The sequence below is a fragment of the Doryrhamphus excisus genome, chromosome 16 (assembly GCF_030265055.1).
Source record: "Doryrhamphus excisus isolate RoL2022-K1 chromosome 16, RoL_Dexc_1.0, whole genome shotgun sequence".
Taxonomy (NCBI): domain Eukaryota; kingdom Metazoa; phylum Chordata; class Actinopteri; order Syngnathiformes; family Syngnathidae; genus Doryrhamphus; species Doryrhamphus excisus.
The window spans coordinates 5,879,601-5,898,217 of record NC_080481.1 but is presented as its reverse complement, the minus strand read 5'-3'; the positions used below and the strand labels follow the sequence as shown (position 1 = coordinate 5,898,217).

Below are 18,617 nucleotides of genomic sequence, written 5' to 3'. Positions count from 1 at the left end.
ACTGGTGGATTTTTAGGTCAAATTGAGCATAAAATTTTGGCCATACATTGTTTTCCTTACGCTCATTTCTAACATGCTGCCCCCTAGTGGTTCGGAGGGCTGAGGAGGTGAGCTATCTTCCTAACGACTTACCTGAATCTCAGCATTTCACTTGGCATTTTGGCTTGTAAACAGAGTGAATCCCACGTCCTCCATGGCCGTGTATCTTCTATATTATTATTATTATTGCCATAAAACAACAATATAGAAACACTTTAATTGGATGTTGTCAAGCCGTCTCATTTTGTGTCGTCGATGGCCGCCGTGGCTCGTTAGACAGGGGGCCATTGGAGCCCAAAAACCCACAAACAAGATCCAGTTTTGCATATAAGACCCTTTTAATCCAAAGAAATATCAGGTCACAGAACCCAGAACAGCAAATGACACCTCAAGGAAGGAAAACAACACAGCGGTCTGACAGTAACAGCTATTGGCCCATAGAATGGCGATAAGAATGTCATCAAACGTAAGGATAACAACTCAACTCTTCATGGCATCACACACGTTCATCTTTGTTACAAATACAAAATGTCCAATAAGAAACGTCTGTGCTATCGTATCAAGAAATCATATCGAGAAAGGTAGGCAGAGCGAAGAGATAACAGTCCAAAAAGTACTCAAACCAGATCGTATGATTTCAATGGTTGAGCAAACAAACAGACAAAGTTTCAAGGAAATATTATTGGAGAGCCCGAATGAAAGTAAAACAAGTGTAGAACTGCTGTAGAACTGGGACAATAACGTACAATAAAGTGGATGTTCCGGTTTGCTAGACCATTTACTGTTTCTAGATCCTAGCTTATGTTTCTGCTGCTTCTGCGTCAAGGCAACGGTACAGATCGTAAGAAGTGTGATTGGTCGGTCTTTACCATGATTTTTCTGTGTGTACCGATCATTCCAAGGGCGTATGTAGCCAAAGTTCGTGAAATTTTTCTGTTTCCGATGAACATTTGCAGTAGAAGCGACTGTTGAACACATTGATTCATTCCTGCTCCAATGACACTCCGCTCCGTCTCTCTTGAACCCCACTGGCTCAACTCAACTCTCTGTCAGCGGGCTTGTTTTTGCAGGGCTGGACCACCCAGGCTCCATCCTGCGACCACACAATCCCTCTGATTGAGAGCTGAGCAGAGTAGAAGCCCAGGCCTCAACCCGAACGACTCCTGAGACGGCAGGAGTCAGGTTTACTCAACTCGACTTACGATCTCCAAATGGGGCAAACACAGCATTGCTGAAAACGAAATAGATCTGCATCAGTTTGACCCTTGAAAGACAGCTTCGTTCTCCGACTCTGACAGATTTTTTTAGAACAGGGATCACATGATCCTTAGGTCATGTTCACATTTTGGTATTGGGAACTCTAACTGAAAACTAAATCACTTGGGTTGTAGTTTTGTTTTTTGCTTGGGCATGCCACATGACAAGACAGAGAGATGACACAACCACCAATGAACACGCTCCCCGCCGCCGTCTCTCAACGAGCGGCAGTTAGACTAAATGTCACGGCTTTTCCGCCGCCCACTCGACTGGGCTGACCCCCGTCAGGCCGACGCAGCAGTAAATGTCGAAAACAGATCCTGCCGGAAACATCTGCACGCGGCCTACACAGTCTGGAAAGCGGAGCCCCTGGAGACACTGTTGACATACGGTCAGATAAGGGGCGTGGTTTAGACAAATTATGGAAGAAATGACTTCCTGTTGAGTTGTTTTTGATATTAGGACCTAACCCGACATCATCAGTCACCCTTTTTTATTTCCTATGATGACACGTCTAATCTTCATCTAATCATCCCATTAGAAAATAACTTTGCATTTTTTTTGGCCAGTCGGGGGCAGATTAAAGGACTTGAACCCACCCCGATCAAAGCCGCCTGGCCGCCATTAGATATGACTGGATCAACAACCAATCGTCTTGATAGACTTCGAAAACCAGCTGGTTAGTTTAATGTCATTGTTTTTTTTGGCCATTTTGAACCCAATCCTGATGGAAACTGATTGGCCGTCCGTAGATATGACATACCGGATCATCAACCAATCGTCCAACCGTGGTTAGATTTTGAATGTTGTCATTGTCTTTTTGGCCAGATGAGGGTGGCACCGATGACTTTTGGAATCCGACACACTGGATCATCAACCAATTGTCTTTTGCTATTTTTTGCCCTGTTTTTAGACTTGGAAAACAATCTTGCATGAATGTGGTTAGATGTGCCAATCCTGGCCAGTTGGGGGCAGCATTTTGTACCTAACCCTGGTTGAATCCCATCGGCCCTCACACCGGATCATCTTTCTCCATGTTTTCCCCAGTTTTCAGAGTTTGAAAACGACTTGTCTTTTATTTGTGGATGAAATGAGATTTCTGATGTGGTTGTGGGTTTTTTGGCCAGTAGAGGGCAACATAATGACTTTTAAACCCAACCCTGATTGAATCTGATCAACCACTTAGATTTCACACACTGATTCATTGACCACTTTTTCCCCAATTTTAGACTTTGAAAACAAGTGTGTTTTCGATTTTGTGCATTGTATTGGGGGCAGCATAAACGACTTTTGAACCCAAATCCAGAAATGCCTTGATGTAGGTGTAGATGACATCTAAATGTAGATGTCCATGTTTGGGTTTTGAGCAGACAAAAGCAGAAACACGTTTCAAACCAGACCTTAGATCTGCTGGGCCACAAATGGGTGTGACGCGTCTAATCCTTGTCATTTGTGGCCACTAGGGGGCGACATAGACAAGTTGAAGTTGATGACAACACAAAAAGTGGAAAAGCCAAACAAATATGTCCTGTTGAGATGTCTCCAAAAGACTTCACGAGACTTGTCGCTCATCGAGCGTGTTCAAACCCCAAGCCTCCTGCTACGTCTTCTTCTTCATCATATCTGGCAGACTTTGTGGCGTATGGGAAACACGGCACCAAAATGCTGATTTCTTCTCACAACGTCAATGAAAAGTGTGACGAGAGCCTGAGGGGATCCGGGTGAAGCACAGAATCACAACCAGAGTGGAAAAACCCACGGAGGGAGGGAGTGTTTGGGGTTGCCTTATTTTCCTCGGAATGTCACCACTGGTGAGGCTACGCTCCAAACATCGCTACGGTTATGTACTCGTCACACCGAAGCGCTAAAAACACATGACATGAAAATATACAAACTCCGCCTGGAGGAACCACCACAAACGAGCAGAGAAGGTCACGGCCTGGCGGGCTTATAGTCGTACTTTTCTACAAAACAATTGCAATTCACGAGAATTACTTTTTCAGTCATTTGGTTTTATTATTATTGATTTTGAATTATTTTATGATTATTTTTAAAACACTTTTATTATGTTATATATGTTATTTTCATTATTTTTTTGTATTTTGCTTGAATCACTACAAACATAATCTATTTTAATTCAATTAATTAAGTAAAAGTGTAATGAATATTGTTTTCAAATTGCGTTTTCTACTAAATGAAAAAAAGCCCGATTTGTATGAAAACAAACAGAGAATTAACACGTTGTGCTCATTTTGATGACTTTTTTAGAAAACTAAATTCATTTCAATTCAATGTTAATTATTTTATTTTATTTTTTTTAATATATATAAAACATATGTCAATGAAATTAGTTTAATTTTGAGTATTACTTCACAAAACATTTTTTGTTGAAAAACAACAAAGCCTAAAACTAACGAGTGGTGCTCATTTCAATATTTTTTCAAATGACAAGTTATTGTTTTAAGTCAGTTTTATCATTCTGAATAAATTTCAATGAATTAAAAGGTAAACAGTGTTTTAAATTAAATTAATTTAGCTTATTTTTATTAATATTATACATGAGTTTTATTGTTTGAATGAAAAAAAGAATAATGAATGAAGACTTAATAGAGTAAAACAACCAGGGAAAGTGGCAGGTTGTGCTAATTTCATTATATTAATTTTGAGTTAGTGTCATTAATTTTATTGGTTTAAACCCCATTTTAATTTGATATCATTTAAAAAATGAATTAAGACTTTAATTAAGAGTGAAAATAACCAGGAGAGCAAATGATTTTACGTGTTGCTAGGCAGAAAAACAACCATTGCACGATCAATCATGTCATCGTGTTGTTGATGCGATGATGCGAACTCAGCTTGAACAACAAAAAACATTTTTTTTCATATGTGACACTTAATTTCGGAACTCCTCTCCTCCGACTTCCCCTTTTGCACCAGAAATGTTCCCTGGCGACCCCCGACCTTCCCGTCAAGGAACAGCCGCTTTAGCTGACGGCCCCTAAACCGCAAACACCAGACGCTCTGACCTGACGTGACCTGGCGGAAGGTGGGGGTGGTAGGATGGGGCCTCGTTTGGGAGGGCAGACGGAGGGGTGTCAGAACAGAGTCAGACAGACAGGAAGTGGACCGGCAGGAGGCAGAAGACACAGCAGCGTCGCCCCCGCCTCCGCCGCAGGGGGTCTCAGGTGGCGCCTCTCAGGGTGTCGCCGGGGGCCGAGGGGAGGGGCAGGAGCCCTGGCTGTCAAAACTGGCCGTCCTCGCTTTCCACTGTCACACACACACACACACACACACACACACTTGTATTTTAGTCTGTAATCAGTAAGACAAAGGGGCAAAAAAATTGAAAAAACATTCAAAGAGATACGATAGCCAATTTTAAATATTTCAACTATTTATTTTTTATTCAATAGTTTTTTTTTATCTCACAAACTTATCCCCCCATTATTCATTCATTCATTTTCTACCGCTTTTTTCCTCACGAGGGTCGCGGGGGGTGCTGGAGCCTATCCCAGCTGTCTTCGGGCAGAGGCGGGGTACACCCTGGACTGGTCGCCAGCCAATCACAGGGCACATATAGACAAACAACAATTCACACTCACCTTCATACCTATGGACAATTTGGAGTGGCCAATTAACCTAGCATGTTTTTGGAATGGGGGAGGAAACCGGAGTACCCGGAGAAAACCCACGCATGCACGGGGAGAACATGCAAACTCCACACAGAGATGGCCGAGGGCGGGGACCGAACCCTGGTCTCCTAGCTGTGAGGTCTGCGCACTAACCACCAGACCGCCGTGCCGCCTCCCCCCATTATGAAAAGTAAAAAACATTACAATAAATAAATACATTTTGATTTTTTTATTATAGCGAAACTATATCACCTTTTTGATAATTTTTAATCAACTGGCATTAATTAAAAATATTTCTCATTATATATATATATGTGTATATATATATATGTATGTATATATTTATATATATGATGTGTATATATGTGTATATATATATATATATGTCTGTATATATTTATATATATATACACACATGTATATATGTATACATATGTATATATTCATATATATATGTGTGTATATATACATATATATGTATATATATGTGTGTGTGTGTATATATGTATATATACATATGTGTATGTGTATACAGTGAAGAAAATAAGTATTTGAACACCCTGCTATTTTGCTATTTCTCCCACTTAGAAATCATGGAGGGGTCTGAAATTTTCATCGTAGGTGCATGTCCACTGTGAGAGAGATAAACTAAAAAGAAAAATCCAGAAATCACAATGCATGATTTTTTAACAATTTATTTGTGTGATACAGCTGCAAATAAGTATTTGAACACCTGTGTATCATCTAGAATTCTGACCCTGAAAGACCTGTTAGTCTGCCCATTAGAAGTCCACCTGCACTCCATGTATCATCCTGAATCAGATGCACCTGTTTGAGGTCGTTAGCTGCATAAAGACACCTGTCCACCCCATACAATCAGTAAGACTTTAACTTGTAACATGGCGAAGACCAAAGAGCTGTCCAAAGACACCAGAGACAAAATTGTACACCTCCACAAGGCTGGAAAGGGCTACGGAGCAATTACCAAGCAGCTTGGTGAAAAAAGGTCCACTGTTGGAGCTATCATTAGAAAATGGAAGAAGCTAAACATGACGGTCAATCTCAATCGGAGTGGAGCCCCATGCAAGATATCACCTCGTGGGGTCTCAATGATTCTAAGAAAGGTGAGGAATCAGCCCAGAACTACACGACAGGACTTGGTCAATGACCTGAAAAGAGCTGGGACCACCGTTTCCAAGGTTACTGTAGGTAATACACTAAGACGTCATGATGTGAAATCATGCATGGCACGAAAGGTTCCCCTGCTTAAACCAGCACATGTCAAGGCCCGTCTTAAGTTTGCATATGACCATTTGGATGATACAGAGGAGTCATGGGAGAAAGTTTTATGGTCAGATGAGACCAAAATAGAACTTTTTGGTCATAATTCCAATAAGCGTGTTTGGAGGAAGAAGAATGAAGAGTACAATCCGAAGAACACCATCCCTACTGTGAAGCATGGGGGTGGTAGCATCATGCTTTGGGGGTGTTTTTCTGCACATGGGACAGGACGAGTGCACTGCATTAAAGAGAGGATGACTGGGGCCGTGTATTGTGAGATTTTGGGGAACAACCTCCTTCCCTCTGTCAGAGCATTGAAGATGGGTCGTGGCTGGGTCTTCCAACACGACAACGACCCGAAGCACACAGCCAGGAAAACCAAGGAGTGGCTCCGTAAGAAGCATATCAAGGTTCTAGCATGGCCCAGCCAGTCTCCAGACCTGAACCCAATCGAAAATCTTTGGAGGGAGCTCAAACTCCGTGTTTCTCAGCGACAGCCCAGAAACCTGACTGATCTAGAGAAGATCTGTGTGGAGGAGTGGGCCAAGATCCCTCCTGCAGTGTGTGCAAACCTGGTGAAAAACTACAGGAAACGTTTGACCTCTGTAATAGCAAACAAAGGCTACTGTACCAAATATTAACATTCATTTTCTCAGGTGTTCAAATACTTATTAGCAGCTGTATCACACAAATAAATTGTTAAAAAAATCATGCATTGTGATTTCTGGATTTTTCTTTTTAGTTTATCTCTCTCACAGTGGACATGCACCTACGATGAAAATTTCAGACCCCTCCATGATTTCTAAGTGGGAGAAATAGCAAAATAGCAGGGTGTTCAAATACTTATTTTCTTCACTGTATATATATATATTTTTTTTTTACAGCAGTCGATGACATTTCCTGCGTTACGGCGAGGAAGGCGCTCACCTCCTTCTCGGACTTCTTGGGCTCCAGCAGGGGGTGCCAGTGTGCGATGGGCTTGCGGGGGTAAGCCAGCATTTCGTTCCAGTGGTCCCTGCCCAGCCCCTCAGCGTTGCATCCCAACAGCATGACGCCGATGACCTCGTTGTGACCCACCCTGCGGGGGGCAGACCAACGCCGTGTGACTTCACGTGGAAAGCTTACTTTGATGAGATTTTATTTTTTGCGGCCGTGTTTTTCCGTACAAGTCATAGTCCATGACGGAGATGTGCAGGCTGACGTGGTCCATGCTGTCGGGGGGGATGTCGAAGATGATGGCCTCATTGTAGGTGGGGTTCAGGGTGTTCTTCTTGATGCTCGTCTTCTTTTTCTTCAGACGTCGCCCGTCACATATGAGAGACACTTTGACGTACGGATCTGCTCGGAAGAACCAGAGACAAACGGGCAGGAAGAGAAGTCATGACGGGAAACTTTATGAGACATTTACCAAAGTACAAATTCAGTTGTACATTTGCTAACTGTGTCTCAGACCAAATGGCTATAACCTGCGGTGTTCCCCAGGAACCTCAGTCAATCCTGGGACCGCTATTGTTCAATCTGTACACGCTCCCTTGAGGCCAGCTAATACGCAGATGCAATGTGTCGTACCGCAACAATGCCGACCTCACATCTACCTGTCGCTGACGGCCGATGAACACGGCCCTGCATATTTACTTTCACTGCAACAAAAAGATTTTCATGGAAAGGTTGGACCCCATATGAAAATAAATGGTGCTTTCCAAAAAAAAAGATACAAAGCTTTTTTTTTTTTAAAGAAGAAACAAAGTGGCTGCACGGCGAGCGAGTGGTTAGCACGCAGCCCTCACAGCTAGGAGACCCAAGTTCAATTCCACCCTTGGCCATCTCTGTGTGGAGTTTGCATGTTCTTCCCGTGCATGAGTGGGTTTTCTCCGGGTACTCCGGTTTCCTCACACATTCCAAAAACATGCTAGGTTAATTGGCCACTCCAAATTGTCCATAGGTATGAATGTGAGTGTGAATGGTTGTTTGTCTATATGTGCCCTGTGATTGGCTGGCCATCAGTCCAGGGTGTACCCCGCCTCTTGCCCGAAGACAGCTGGGATAGGCTCCAGCACCCCCGCGACCTTCGTGAGGATAAGCGGTAGAAAATGAATGAATGAATGAATGAATGAAGAAACAAAGTCATAATAATTTGGGAATAAAGTCTAAATCATAATTTTTCACCCAAAAATCGTAATCCTAAGTAAAGTCATATTTTTTTCAAGAAAATGGATGATGGAATTCATAATATGAGAATAAAATTGTTCATTTTCCAGATTAATTTACAGTTCCAGATTGTTTTCAACAGTGAGGTCTTTTTGGGGGGGGATATTTTCTAAGAAAAAAGTTTTCCACAGAAGCAAGAAAAAAAATTATATTTTCAACTCAAAGTATATGTCGTTTTGCTGGATGAAAAGCCTTGTTTTTCCAAGAAAGAAGAATTATAGAAAAAGTCATAATAATAACATTAGAATAAGGCATATTTTCCAGAAAAAACATCCTATTTTTGAAAAGCACATTTTATTTTTAGGTGTATATTTTCCTGAAAAAGTCCTAATTTTGCAGGACTACAGTCGTAGTTTTCAAGAAAACGTATATTTCATCCCCCAAAAGTAATAATCTTGCCAGAGCAATGTCATATTCTTTACAAGGAAAGAACTTCTCACATGAGCAAGTAACGTTGTTACTTTGAGAAGATGTTTTTTATCCAGCCTCCCTTGATGGTCCAAGCAGACAACGACTATGTTACGGTAGCGTGCATCTTTGTCTGGAATGACGCTCAGCCGGCGCCGCCCGTCTTTGGTGGATGACGAGACGCACCTGAGTATCCGGTGATGTCCATGGCCTTCAGGTTCCTGCACTTGATGACGGTCAGCGTGAGTCTGCCGGCGGTGGGCAGGTAGCAGAGGGAGAACATGATCTCCCCGAGGTCCACGCTCTCCTGAGGACGCATAAGACCAAGCCTAGTGAGAAGCGTCCCAATACTTTTGATATGGAATAATAATCATAAAGAAAGACAATGCCATTCCTGCCATTATTATAGTCCTATAATCCTTTTTTTAGGAATAAATTCCCACCCAAGCAGGCGAGGAAGGAAAAGAGACGACGGGGGGTTGTTGGTCTTACGCTGGTGGCGTAGTCGATGTCCTTCCACACGTTGGTCTCCCGGGACAGGTCGGACGTCTCCAGCAGGTTGTCCAGCACCACCTCCCCGATCATGTCATGGCGGGAGAACCTGTCGAAGTCGAAGACGCTCATGTGGAGCTTCCTGGCGGCCAGCTGGTCGTAAGGCACCGGGAAGCGGAAGCTCTCGTCGAAGGTTGGGTTGAGGGTCTTCCTGTGGACGCGCGTCTGGAACTTCTTGCGGTCAGGCAGCAGGTAGATCTTCACATAAGGGTCGGACGTGCCGCACAAGTCCTTGGCGGGGAGCTCCACCGCCCGGATGATGTGGACCAGCAGGGCCTCGCCCTCATAGTCGTACTTGAGGGAGAAGTTCATCCGGCCGCAGTTTTTGCTGCTGCTGTTCTTGGACGAGTCCTCCGACTCCGACGTTTTCTGCTGGTAGAGCTCCGGCTGGATGCGGCCGATGCTGGTGGACTTCTCCTCTTTGTCCGACACGTAGTCGTTCCCCAGGTCCAGGCTGCCCACCTGCATCTGCCGGGGAAGATGGCGCTTGAAGGAGCTGTGTCTGCGTGGGGACGACAGACAGACGCGGGTGACTTTGGAGTTTGGTCCATCCATCCATCCATTCATCCGTGTGTGTATGTATATATATATATATATATATATATATGTATATGTATATGTATATGTGTGTGTGCATGTATGTGTGTACATATCGGCTCATTCACTGGGTATGGATGCAATTGATGGGTGAAATCTAGATTAATCTCGATGCATTTGTGGGTATCGGTAAAATCCGATTCAAGCGCCGTTTTATTAATGTTCAACTTCGCCATATATGCTGTTCCCCAGGTGCCATGAATGCATCATCATTATTTGGCCTTTTGTATTGAATACGGACGGAAGCCGTGAGGCACATACAACTAGTTTCTATATTTAACCCCCCCCCAACGTTTAAATGGTATGTTTGGAAACACTATGGGTTCTCAAAGAACAGCGGAGAGCTGGACCAAACGTCCGTCATTCGCAAAGAATGCCACGTTAAGAAGTCGTACAACGGCAGCACTACGATCATGCAGACCCCCTTAAAAAGGGGACACCACAACACGGACAAGTCTCTCCCCCATTGTATACGGTGTATAAGTTGTATGGTGTATACGGTTTATATGGTGTATAAGCTGTATGGTGTATATGGTGTATACAGTCTATATTGTGTATAAGTTGTGCGGTGTATATGGTGTATTCGGTGTATACTGTGTATATTGTGTATATTGTGTATAAGTTGTATGGTGTATACGGTGTGTATACGGTGTATACTGTGTATAAGTTGTATGGTGTATACGGTGTATACGGTGTATATTGTGTATAAGTTGTATACGGTGTATACGGTGTATACCGTGTATATTGTGTATAAGTTGTATGGCGTATATGGTGTATACGGTCTATATTGTGTATAAGTTGTACAGTATATACGATGTATACGATGTATACGATGTATACGGTGTGTATATTGTGTATAAGTTGTATGGTGTATACGGTGTATACTGTGTATATTGTGTATAAGTTGTATGGTGTATACGGTGTATACGGTGCGTAGGATGTATACGGTGTATACAGTGTATAAATTGTATGGCATATGATTGACGCAGCAAGAGGAAGCTTGAATTGTGACGGACGCCAGCGTGAGACGCTCACTTAGCATGCCAACACTCAAGCCCCCGGTGCCCCCCCAGCCCGGTCCCGGGCTCCTCATGAAGTCGTCTTGTATAATTAGCGTCAGAGTGATGACCTGCGAGGCGACGCGTGGCTTTGGTCTTGCGTGACGAAAGACTTTTTATGCATTTCATGTGGCCGTTAATCCCAAGAGGACCGGATTTCATTTCAAGCTCTTTTGGAGGACTCTTTGTGCCCCACGGAGCTGGTTCATAAAAGTCACTAACCGGGTGGAGGAAGCGGGCTCCGTGGTCTGCCTCTGCATGCGCTGCGTGCGGCGCAGGAAGTGCTCCCTCATGGAAAGCTGCACATCGGTGGGGATGTCAGGAGATGTATGGCTTATCTTCACCGCCGCCTCCAGGAAGCCCATACGGCCCACAGGGTCGTTCACTTTCTCTGTCGCCATGGTAACTGCCGGCTGCTGCTGCTGTTGCCGTCGATGCTGGTGGTGGTGTGGTGGGGGGGACCAGCCGCCGGCTGCAGCGGGCGTTCGTCCACGCTCCGAGACCGACCCGGGAAAACGGCCTTACTGCGGCCAGGCAGCCCGCACAGCTTCCAGGAGCCAAAGACCAGGAGGCCCAGCAGAACCAGGCACAGCACAAACACAGCCAGCAGGAGGCCAAAAGGAGCGTCTGGTGGCCGCCCGTGGGGTCTGGGAACACAATATGGACGGACAGATGGCGAGGACGAGGGTGAGAGGACACAGAGAGACACTGTCAGGTCAATGCTCAGCACAGTCATAAGGATGCTTGTAAAGGCAAGTACGCATCCGATCTAGTGATGTCATGATGGAGTATCCATTCCAGCTACCCCCCCGCGGGGGGTATCTGGAATGGTATTCATATCCTATGAATTTACTTTGGTCATCTTCACATGACTCTTCTTAAACTGAGGAAAAACCTTGAGAAAGTACTAAGACCTTTATTGGGGGGGAGGCCACGGGGTTGACGGGGGTCCAACCCTGAGGTAAGGACACGACCACTCCCCCTGAGGCTTCCGTGTCAATCTTACAAGGAATACTGCACTTTAGTCAGGAATTTGGCCATCGTCCACAATATCCTCCATAGGACAAGAGCATGGGGGCGAACCTGCTTTTCAATCAGGTTCCAGTGAATAACGTGAGGAGACGAGAAATAAATCCAAAAGGTGAGCTGTGGACACCAGCATGCTGTTCCTGTTCTGGTAAACAAGCATAGTTTTATATTCCAGCTATTTCAGTTTCCTTCTTATAACTTATAACTTTATTCCCATAACACTTTGACAAATGACAGATGTTCTTTGTTTTTAAAAAATCTTTTCAGATAAAATACAGCCCCGGGCTGCACTTGGGACACCGGTGGTTTACGTATTTCCCTGTTCTTGTCTTCCTGTTCCCCCACAGTTAATGTGTCAGTGGGGGAACTTTTTGTTCAGAGGGGAAGCTGCGACTGCACGTACATGGACTGTTCCGCACCTCGTGTCACATGACATAAAAAGCACAGTAGTTGTAAAGGACATGATGTACTCCAGCCACGGATGGCACGGGATAAGCATGGAATGTAAGGATGACCAAACATCGGCTGGCCGATATATCGGGCCGATATTTGTGTTCTTTACTCCAACACAAGTAAATGTGATACCGGCCCGGTATCGGCCAATACGCCCGTGGGTTCGCCGATGTATTTTTCCGCCGCATGATTTACAGACAGGCATCCGCCGGGCAGCTTTGTGTTGCCGGAGGACCCTGCAACACACGTTACCCCTCCCACACCGCAACAGTGGTGAATCACAACAAGGGTACGTTTTCAACTTTTAATTAGCCTCTAACAGTTAAACTTAGTTGAAATATTTCCACCTGTTTTGAAATAGGAAACATGAACACCAAGTGTATGCAATATACGTGCTTGAAAATATAATTTTGTTTTTATGGGTCTGAAAACCAGGAATGCTGCTGAATGCTTCATCTTTAAAAGTGCCTACCGTTGGAATTAGGGAGCTGTTGATGTAGTTGGAGGCTAATATGTACAGCTAACAGTTACCAACACCGCTTTAATGGCAACGTTGTCAATTCAGTCCCATGGTGTTTGTAGGACTTTCATTCAGCCAACGCCGGGCTGAGGTTAAATGCGTGTCGTGTTATGTGTGTGCGCTCTCTCCGAGCATGCGCGCGCACACACAGAATGAATTGGAGCAGCCGTGTCTGCTATCAGATGTCTTTAGCGTGCACAACACGAACTTTAATGATGAGAGATGTGTTTTATATATCGTACTAAATTGTGTCAGTGTTTGGGGGGGGGGGGTGCGTCTCACTGCGGAGGAGCAGTCATCACATCGATGCTGGATAAACGACAACAGAAATGTTTGGCACATGGTTGAATATGTATTCCTTTTAAAGTTGATAGTGCCGTTTAAATGTGTGTTTAAGAATGCCGAATAATTTCAATAAATATTTGTTTAAAATTGAGACCTGTAATATTTGTTATCATTATCATTTTTTCATGTAAATTGAGGGAGCAAAAGCAGTATTGGCCACAAATATCGGCCCAAGCAAAATCGGCCATCGGCTAAGGGTGATGGAAAAAAATCTGTATTGGCATTGCCCCCCCCCAAAAAAAACATATTGATCGATCCCTAATGGAAAGCATTGAAATGCCGATGAGGGATGGGAGATGAGAGATGAGGGGTGGGGGATAAGGGATGGGAGATGAAGGATGTGAGATGAAGGATGAGGGAGGAGATATGAGGGATAAGATATGAGGAATGAGAGATGAGATATGAGAGATGAGATATGAGAGATGAGGGATGAGATATGAAGGCTGAAGGATGAGGAATGAGAGATGAGGGATAAGATATGAGGGATGAGATGAGGGATGAGATATGAGAGATGTGAGATGAGGGATGAGATGAGGGATGAGATATGAGGGATGTGAGATGAGATATGAGAGATGAGGGATGCGAGATGAGGGATGTGATATGAGGGATGAGATATGAGGGATGTGAGATGAGGGATGAGATATGAGATATGAGGGATGTGAGATGAGGAATGAGATATGACGGATGTGAGATGAGGGATGAGATATGAGGGATGAGATATGAGGAATGTGAGATGAGATATGAGAGATGAGGGATGAGGTGTCCAAGTGGCCAACAGAGGAGGCCGAGCTTTGAACGTGCACACAAAGATGCGGACGCCAACCAGGCGTGCCGACAAGCAGGATGCACGGGGCCTGAGGGAGAAGAGACAAAACCCGCTATTTGTTGAATCCATATAGTAATGATATAATCCTATTCCCGTATCTGATACCTGGAACACTCCCCATTGCATTTCGCAGGAGTCTGCCTTGACTCTAATTTATCTGGTCCAGCTGAGTGCTGCTCATTCTGTGTAATAGTGCACGGATAGCAGGAAGACGCTTTAGGCCACATTCAATGAGATTTTTTTTCCTACTTCAAATGTTTACTGAGCTAAATCTTCCTGTGCTGAAGACAAACCCGAGCTGCTGGAGCCTCCGGGCAGGGATGAGTTCACGTTGCTTTTGTCGTAATGGAAGCCTTTGTTAATCGAGAGAAGCCCGTTATTTTCATCTGCATCGTGTCAGCCTTCATTATCTGGCGCCATCCAGGGAACGTGAGCGGACCGATTCGGAATCCAAGAAGCGGCAAAACGTGGAAAGACTGTGTCAACTGGACTTTAACGTTTCCTCATCTGACGACCCAGACAGGTTCTTTGACTCTTCCTGCCCAATGTTAGCTGCTACATGGCGAGGAGACCACATGTGCAAGCCCGTGAGGGACAGACTCGCATGCCCAGATATCTTGTCCAAACCTTTTCATTTTTCCCTTTTTATTCAATCAAATGTAAAACAAGCGTTTTTGTGTTGTTTATGTTGGTATAGTTTGTCACAAGAACAAAACATAGTGTCAAAGTGAAAGCTGCCTGTCTTTCTTTTTTAATGGGGAGCTGATATTTCCCTGAAACTTACATATGTTCTACTGCTGATTACTAAACAACGGAAAAAGGTAGAAACAAATTTGTCAGTTTTTTCGTTTTGGTAGGTTCCATGTTTAAATAACCATAGAACACAATTTTCTGTGTGCCTTAAAAAAAGTAAAAAATCTGTCAAAATCGTTGTTTTGAAAAGTGGCCTGGATTGAAAGAGTTACAGCGGGTGCTAGCCACTGAGTCAGTTTTGGAAGTTTGTGTTTGGCACCCCGGGAATTTTGTTGCGTTTTGGTGCATGTCGAGGCCCTCAAAAAAAGGAGGAAAGTGCGGAATATTAATAGTAAACATGGCAGTTTCAAAATGGCCTTTGAACCGCTATCGCTAGGTGCTAAGGGCCTAAATGTAGCAGTTTCAAAAAGGCCCTCACCCGCCGGTGTTCCTTTACGTCTCAAACGGCTTCCAAACTTAAGCTGAGCCAAAAAGTGGGTAGGATTTAGGCGCAAGAACCACTCAGCGGGTCTCAGCTGACCACGCGTTGGCCAAATCCTGGTGACGGTGGATCATCCGTCATCACAGCAAATTGATGCTGACTCCGCAGTCTGCATGTGCAACGGAAAATTTGCACGGCTGACTATTCGGAGGAGGGGATTTATCCCCAAAGCGGAGTACAAGAAAGAGACTCATGTTGAGTCATGTCATCCCATTTCCTGTCAGAAGATGGTTTGGGTGTCTTCATGGTCTTGCTTCTTTAGCCTCTTTGTGTTTAAGAGCGGGAACAAGCATCTGTACGCTAGAAGAGATGAAGTGTGTTGTCGGGAAAAAAGGTTAATGAGGGAAAGCCACGCCCGCCCACGCACTCGTCAATCAGACGCGGAAGGCGCGATTAGCATAATGGCTACAGAAATAGACGCAGCTCAGCTTCAGTGGCCAGATTGCTAATAACCCAGCCATGGTCAGACGTAGGCAGGCGTGACTGTAAGTCACACGGCCAGCCAGGTAAATGATAATAAAGTCATGGATGCCTGCTGACACACACCTTATGGAGCGCAGCCGAGTCAGCGCATTATTCCTGCCGGACAGCGTGGGAATGTAGCCACCTCCGTCTTTTTTAGCCGCACTGTTAATGATTGTACCCACGCCTATTTCCGCAGGAGTGGGGCTCTTTTCGGGATCCCATCATGCTGAGAAACACTTCTCCCAATCAATACTTCCTTCACGGAATCAATCAGGCCGCCGCGCTCCCTCAGGTGGCTGTTGGCACCGCAGTGAAGGGCGGGCAAGTGAGTCTTTTTGTTGCTCACAAGATGATTTGCACAAAGACCGTACCCCCCAGTCCCCCCCGCCAACCCCCAAAATGACAACTGAAGTTGGATGGCTCATCCGTTTGTTTACAAGGTGCACACATTTAATGAACGTTTGCGCCGGAATGGAGCAAGACAGCAAATTGACACCCGAGGGTCTTCTCCTTTTAATCAAACGGCGTTTCCACAGCAACCAGGTCATGTGTTGCATCACAGCTTCAGTGAAAAGCCGGAGGACATCTCGCACTTCAAGTGTGATGACCACATTGCGGCGTGCCGTAAATGCTACATCACGTACTTGCTAAAAAACCTGATCCGATACTCCATTCCCTTGAACCATTCGCCACGAGCGAGCACAGAAACCTGCGTGAATCCGCAATTCCATTGACTCCATTGACTCCAGCCACACAGTACATGCACAGGAACTGCTCGGCTACTACATCATCAGTCACAGAGCGCATGTGCGGGAACACAGTGTGCTCGGGTCACCTGTCACCTGCGTGTGAACCAGAGTGAAGCCGCTATCTGAGTCACCCAACTCATCCGTCATCATGCCGAAATGTGCGTCAATCAGATACTTGATTCAGAAACTTGCACAGTTGTGAAGCGAATGACCCAATGGAGAAAAAGATGCTGGCTTTAAAGGACGCCTTCGGGACTCGCACGTCTACTCTTCAGCCCGAGTGTTGTGTCTTACTTGTAAGAGGGAGCTAATGAAGTCGGGTGGCGTTCCGTGACACTGGAAATGTAGGAATGGGATTTAGCAGCTGGTGACATTCATTTGTAAACGCTGTTTCACCAACAGGCTCGTCTTGCTGTCTACTTTCCCTGAGGGCGACAAATAATTCCCGCTAATCTCCATGTGGGCACCTCAGCCATTTTTGGAGCTCTTATTCCATGGTGCCTTTTTCACCAAATCCCATAATCCCCTTCTCACCCCCCCCACCCCAGCACACACACAAGCCCAAATCCTGAAGCTCCAGCATCCACCCGTGAGGTGGTGTGAGACGCTGGCGGATAAGTCGGATGTGTGAGGAGGTAAACGATGCCCATGTGGGGTTTGTACAACTTCTGCTTTGTCCTATTGAAGTATCGTGTCACGCTGCACGTTGTCTTTGTGTTTCACAGCCTGTGTCAATCCTCCACTATCATTTGTGTGCGAGCTGTGCCGCAGAGATCCTGTGTTGACCGAGCAGGTTGATTGTTCCATTCCGCTGCAGCTCAAGTGGCCGATAACGGCCACAACCAGCACGGAAGCAGGCGGGAAGTGACCCAGAGGAGAACATGGGCAGGCATTAAAGAAGTTGAATGGGTTAACTTTCCCGGAGGGATGACGATGATGAACATCACACGGACGTAACAGCTCCTGGCGTATGGACGCTGATAGAGAAGAAATTCTGGGAATACTACAAATACTAGAAATATTCACACACTCAAGCACAAGTTCCACAATTCCGTTTCCATTAGCATGACTGGCCACGCCATCGCAAACGAAACGGAGCAGCCTGGGAGAAGTTGGCTGGGTGGGGGGGGGGTTTGAGGCGAGCGATACATGCTTTTAAAGTTTCCATCATGTCTCCATCATGTCTCCATCATGTTTCCATCATGTCTCCATCGTGTTTCCATCATGTCTACATCGTGTTTCCATCATGTCTCCATCGTGTTTCCATAATGTCTCCATCGTGTTTCCATCATGTCTCCATCGTGTTTCCATAATGTCTCCATCGTGTTTCGATCATGTTTCCATCATGTCTCCATCATGTTTCCATCATGTCTCCATCATGTTTCCATCATTTCTCCATTATGTTTCCATCATGTTTCCATCATGTCTCCATCATGTTTCCATCATGTTTCCATCATGTCTTCATCATGTCTACATCATGTTTCCATCATGTCTCCATCATGTTTCCATCATGTCTCCATCATGTTTCCAGCATTTCTCCATCATGTGTCCATCATGTCTCCATCATGTTTCCATCATGTCTCCATCATGTTTCCATCATGTCTCAATCATGTTTCCATCATGTTTCCATCATGTCTCGATCAGGTCTCCATCATTTCTCCATCATGTTTCCATCATGTCTCCATCATGTCTCCATCATGTTTCCATCATGTCTCCATCATGTCTCCATCATGTTTCCATCATGTCTCCATCATGTCTCCATCATGTTTCCATCATGTCTCCATCATGTTTCCATCATGTTTCCATCATGTCTCCATCATGTTTCCATCATGTCTCCATCATGTTTCCATCATGTCTCCATCATGTCTCCATCATGTCTCCATCATGTCTCCATCATGTTTCCATCATGTTTCCATCATGTCTCCATCATGTCTCCATCATGTTTCCATCATGTCTCCATCATG

The 18,617-nt window shown here is 44.9% G+C and overlaps 1 protein-coding gene across 1 annotated transcript; it reads right to left on the bottom strand.

Moving 5' to 3' along the window:
- Positions 1-378: 378 nt before the first annotated feature.
- On the bottom strand, positions 379-16,800 carry syt6a (synaptotagmin VIa). Its single transcript, XM_058052181.1, is given in 9 exon segments — positions 379-4,563; positions 7,137-7,287; positions 7,376-7,547; positions 9,012-9,132; positions 9,318-9,879; positions 11,255-11,486; positions 11,489-11,679; positions 15,986-16,088; positions 16,740-16,800. Coding segments are annotated over 9 exon segments (1,665 nt in total). The 3' UTR covers positions 379-4,491.
- Between the last annotated feature and the right edge of the window lie 1,817 nt (positions 16,801-18,617).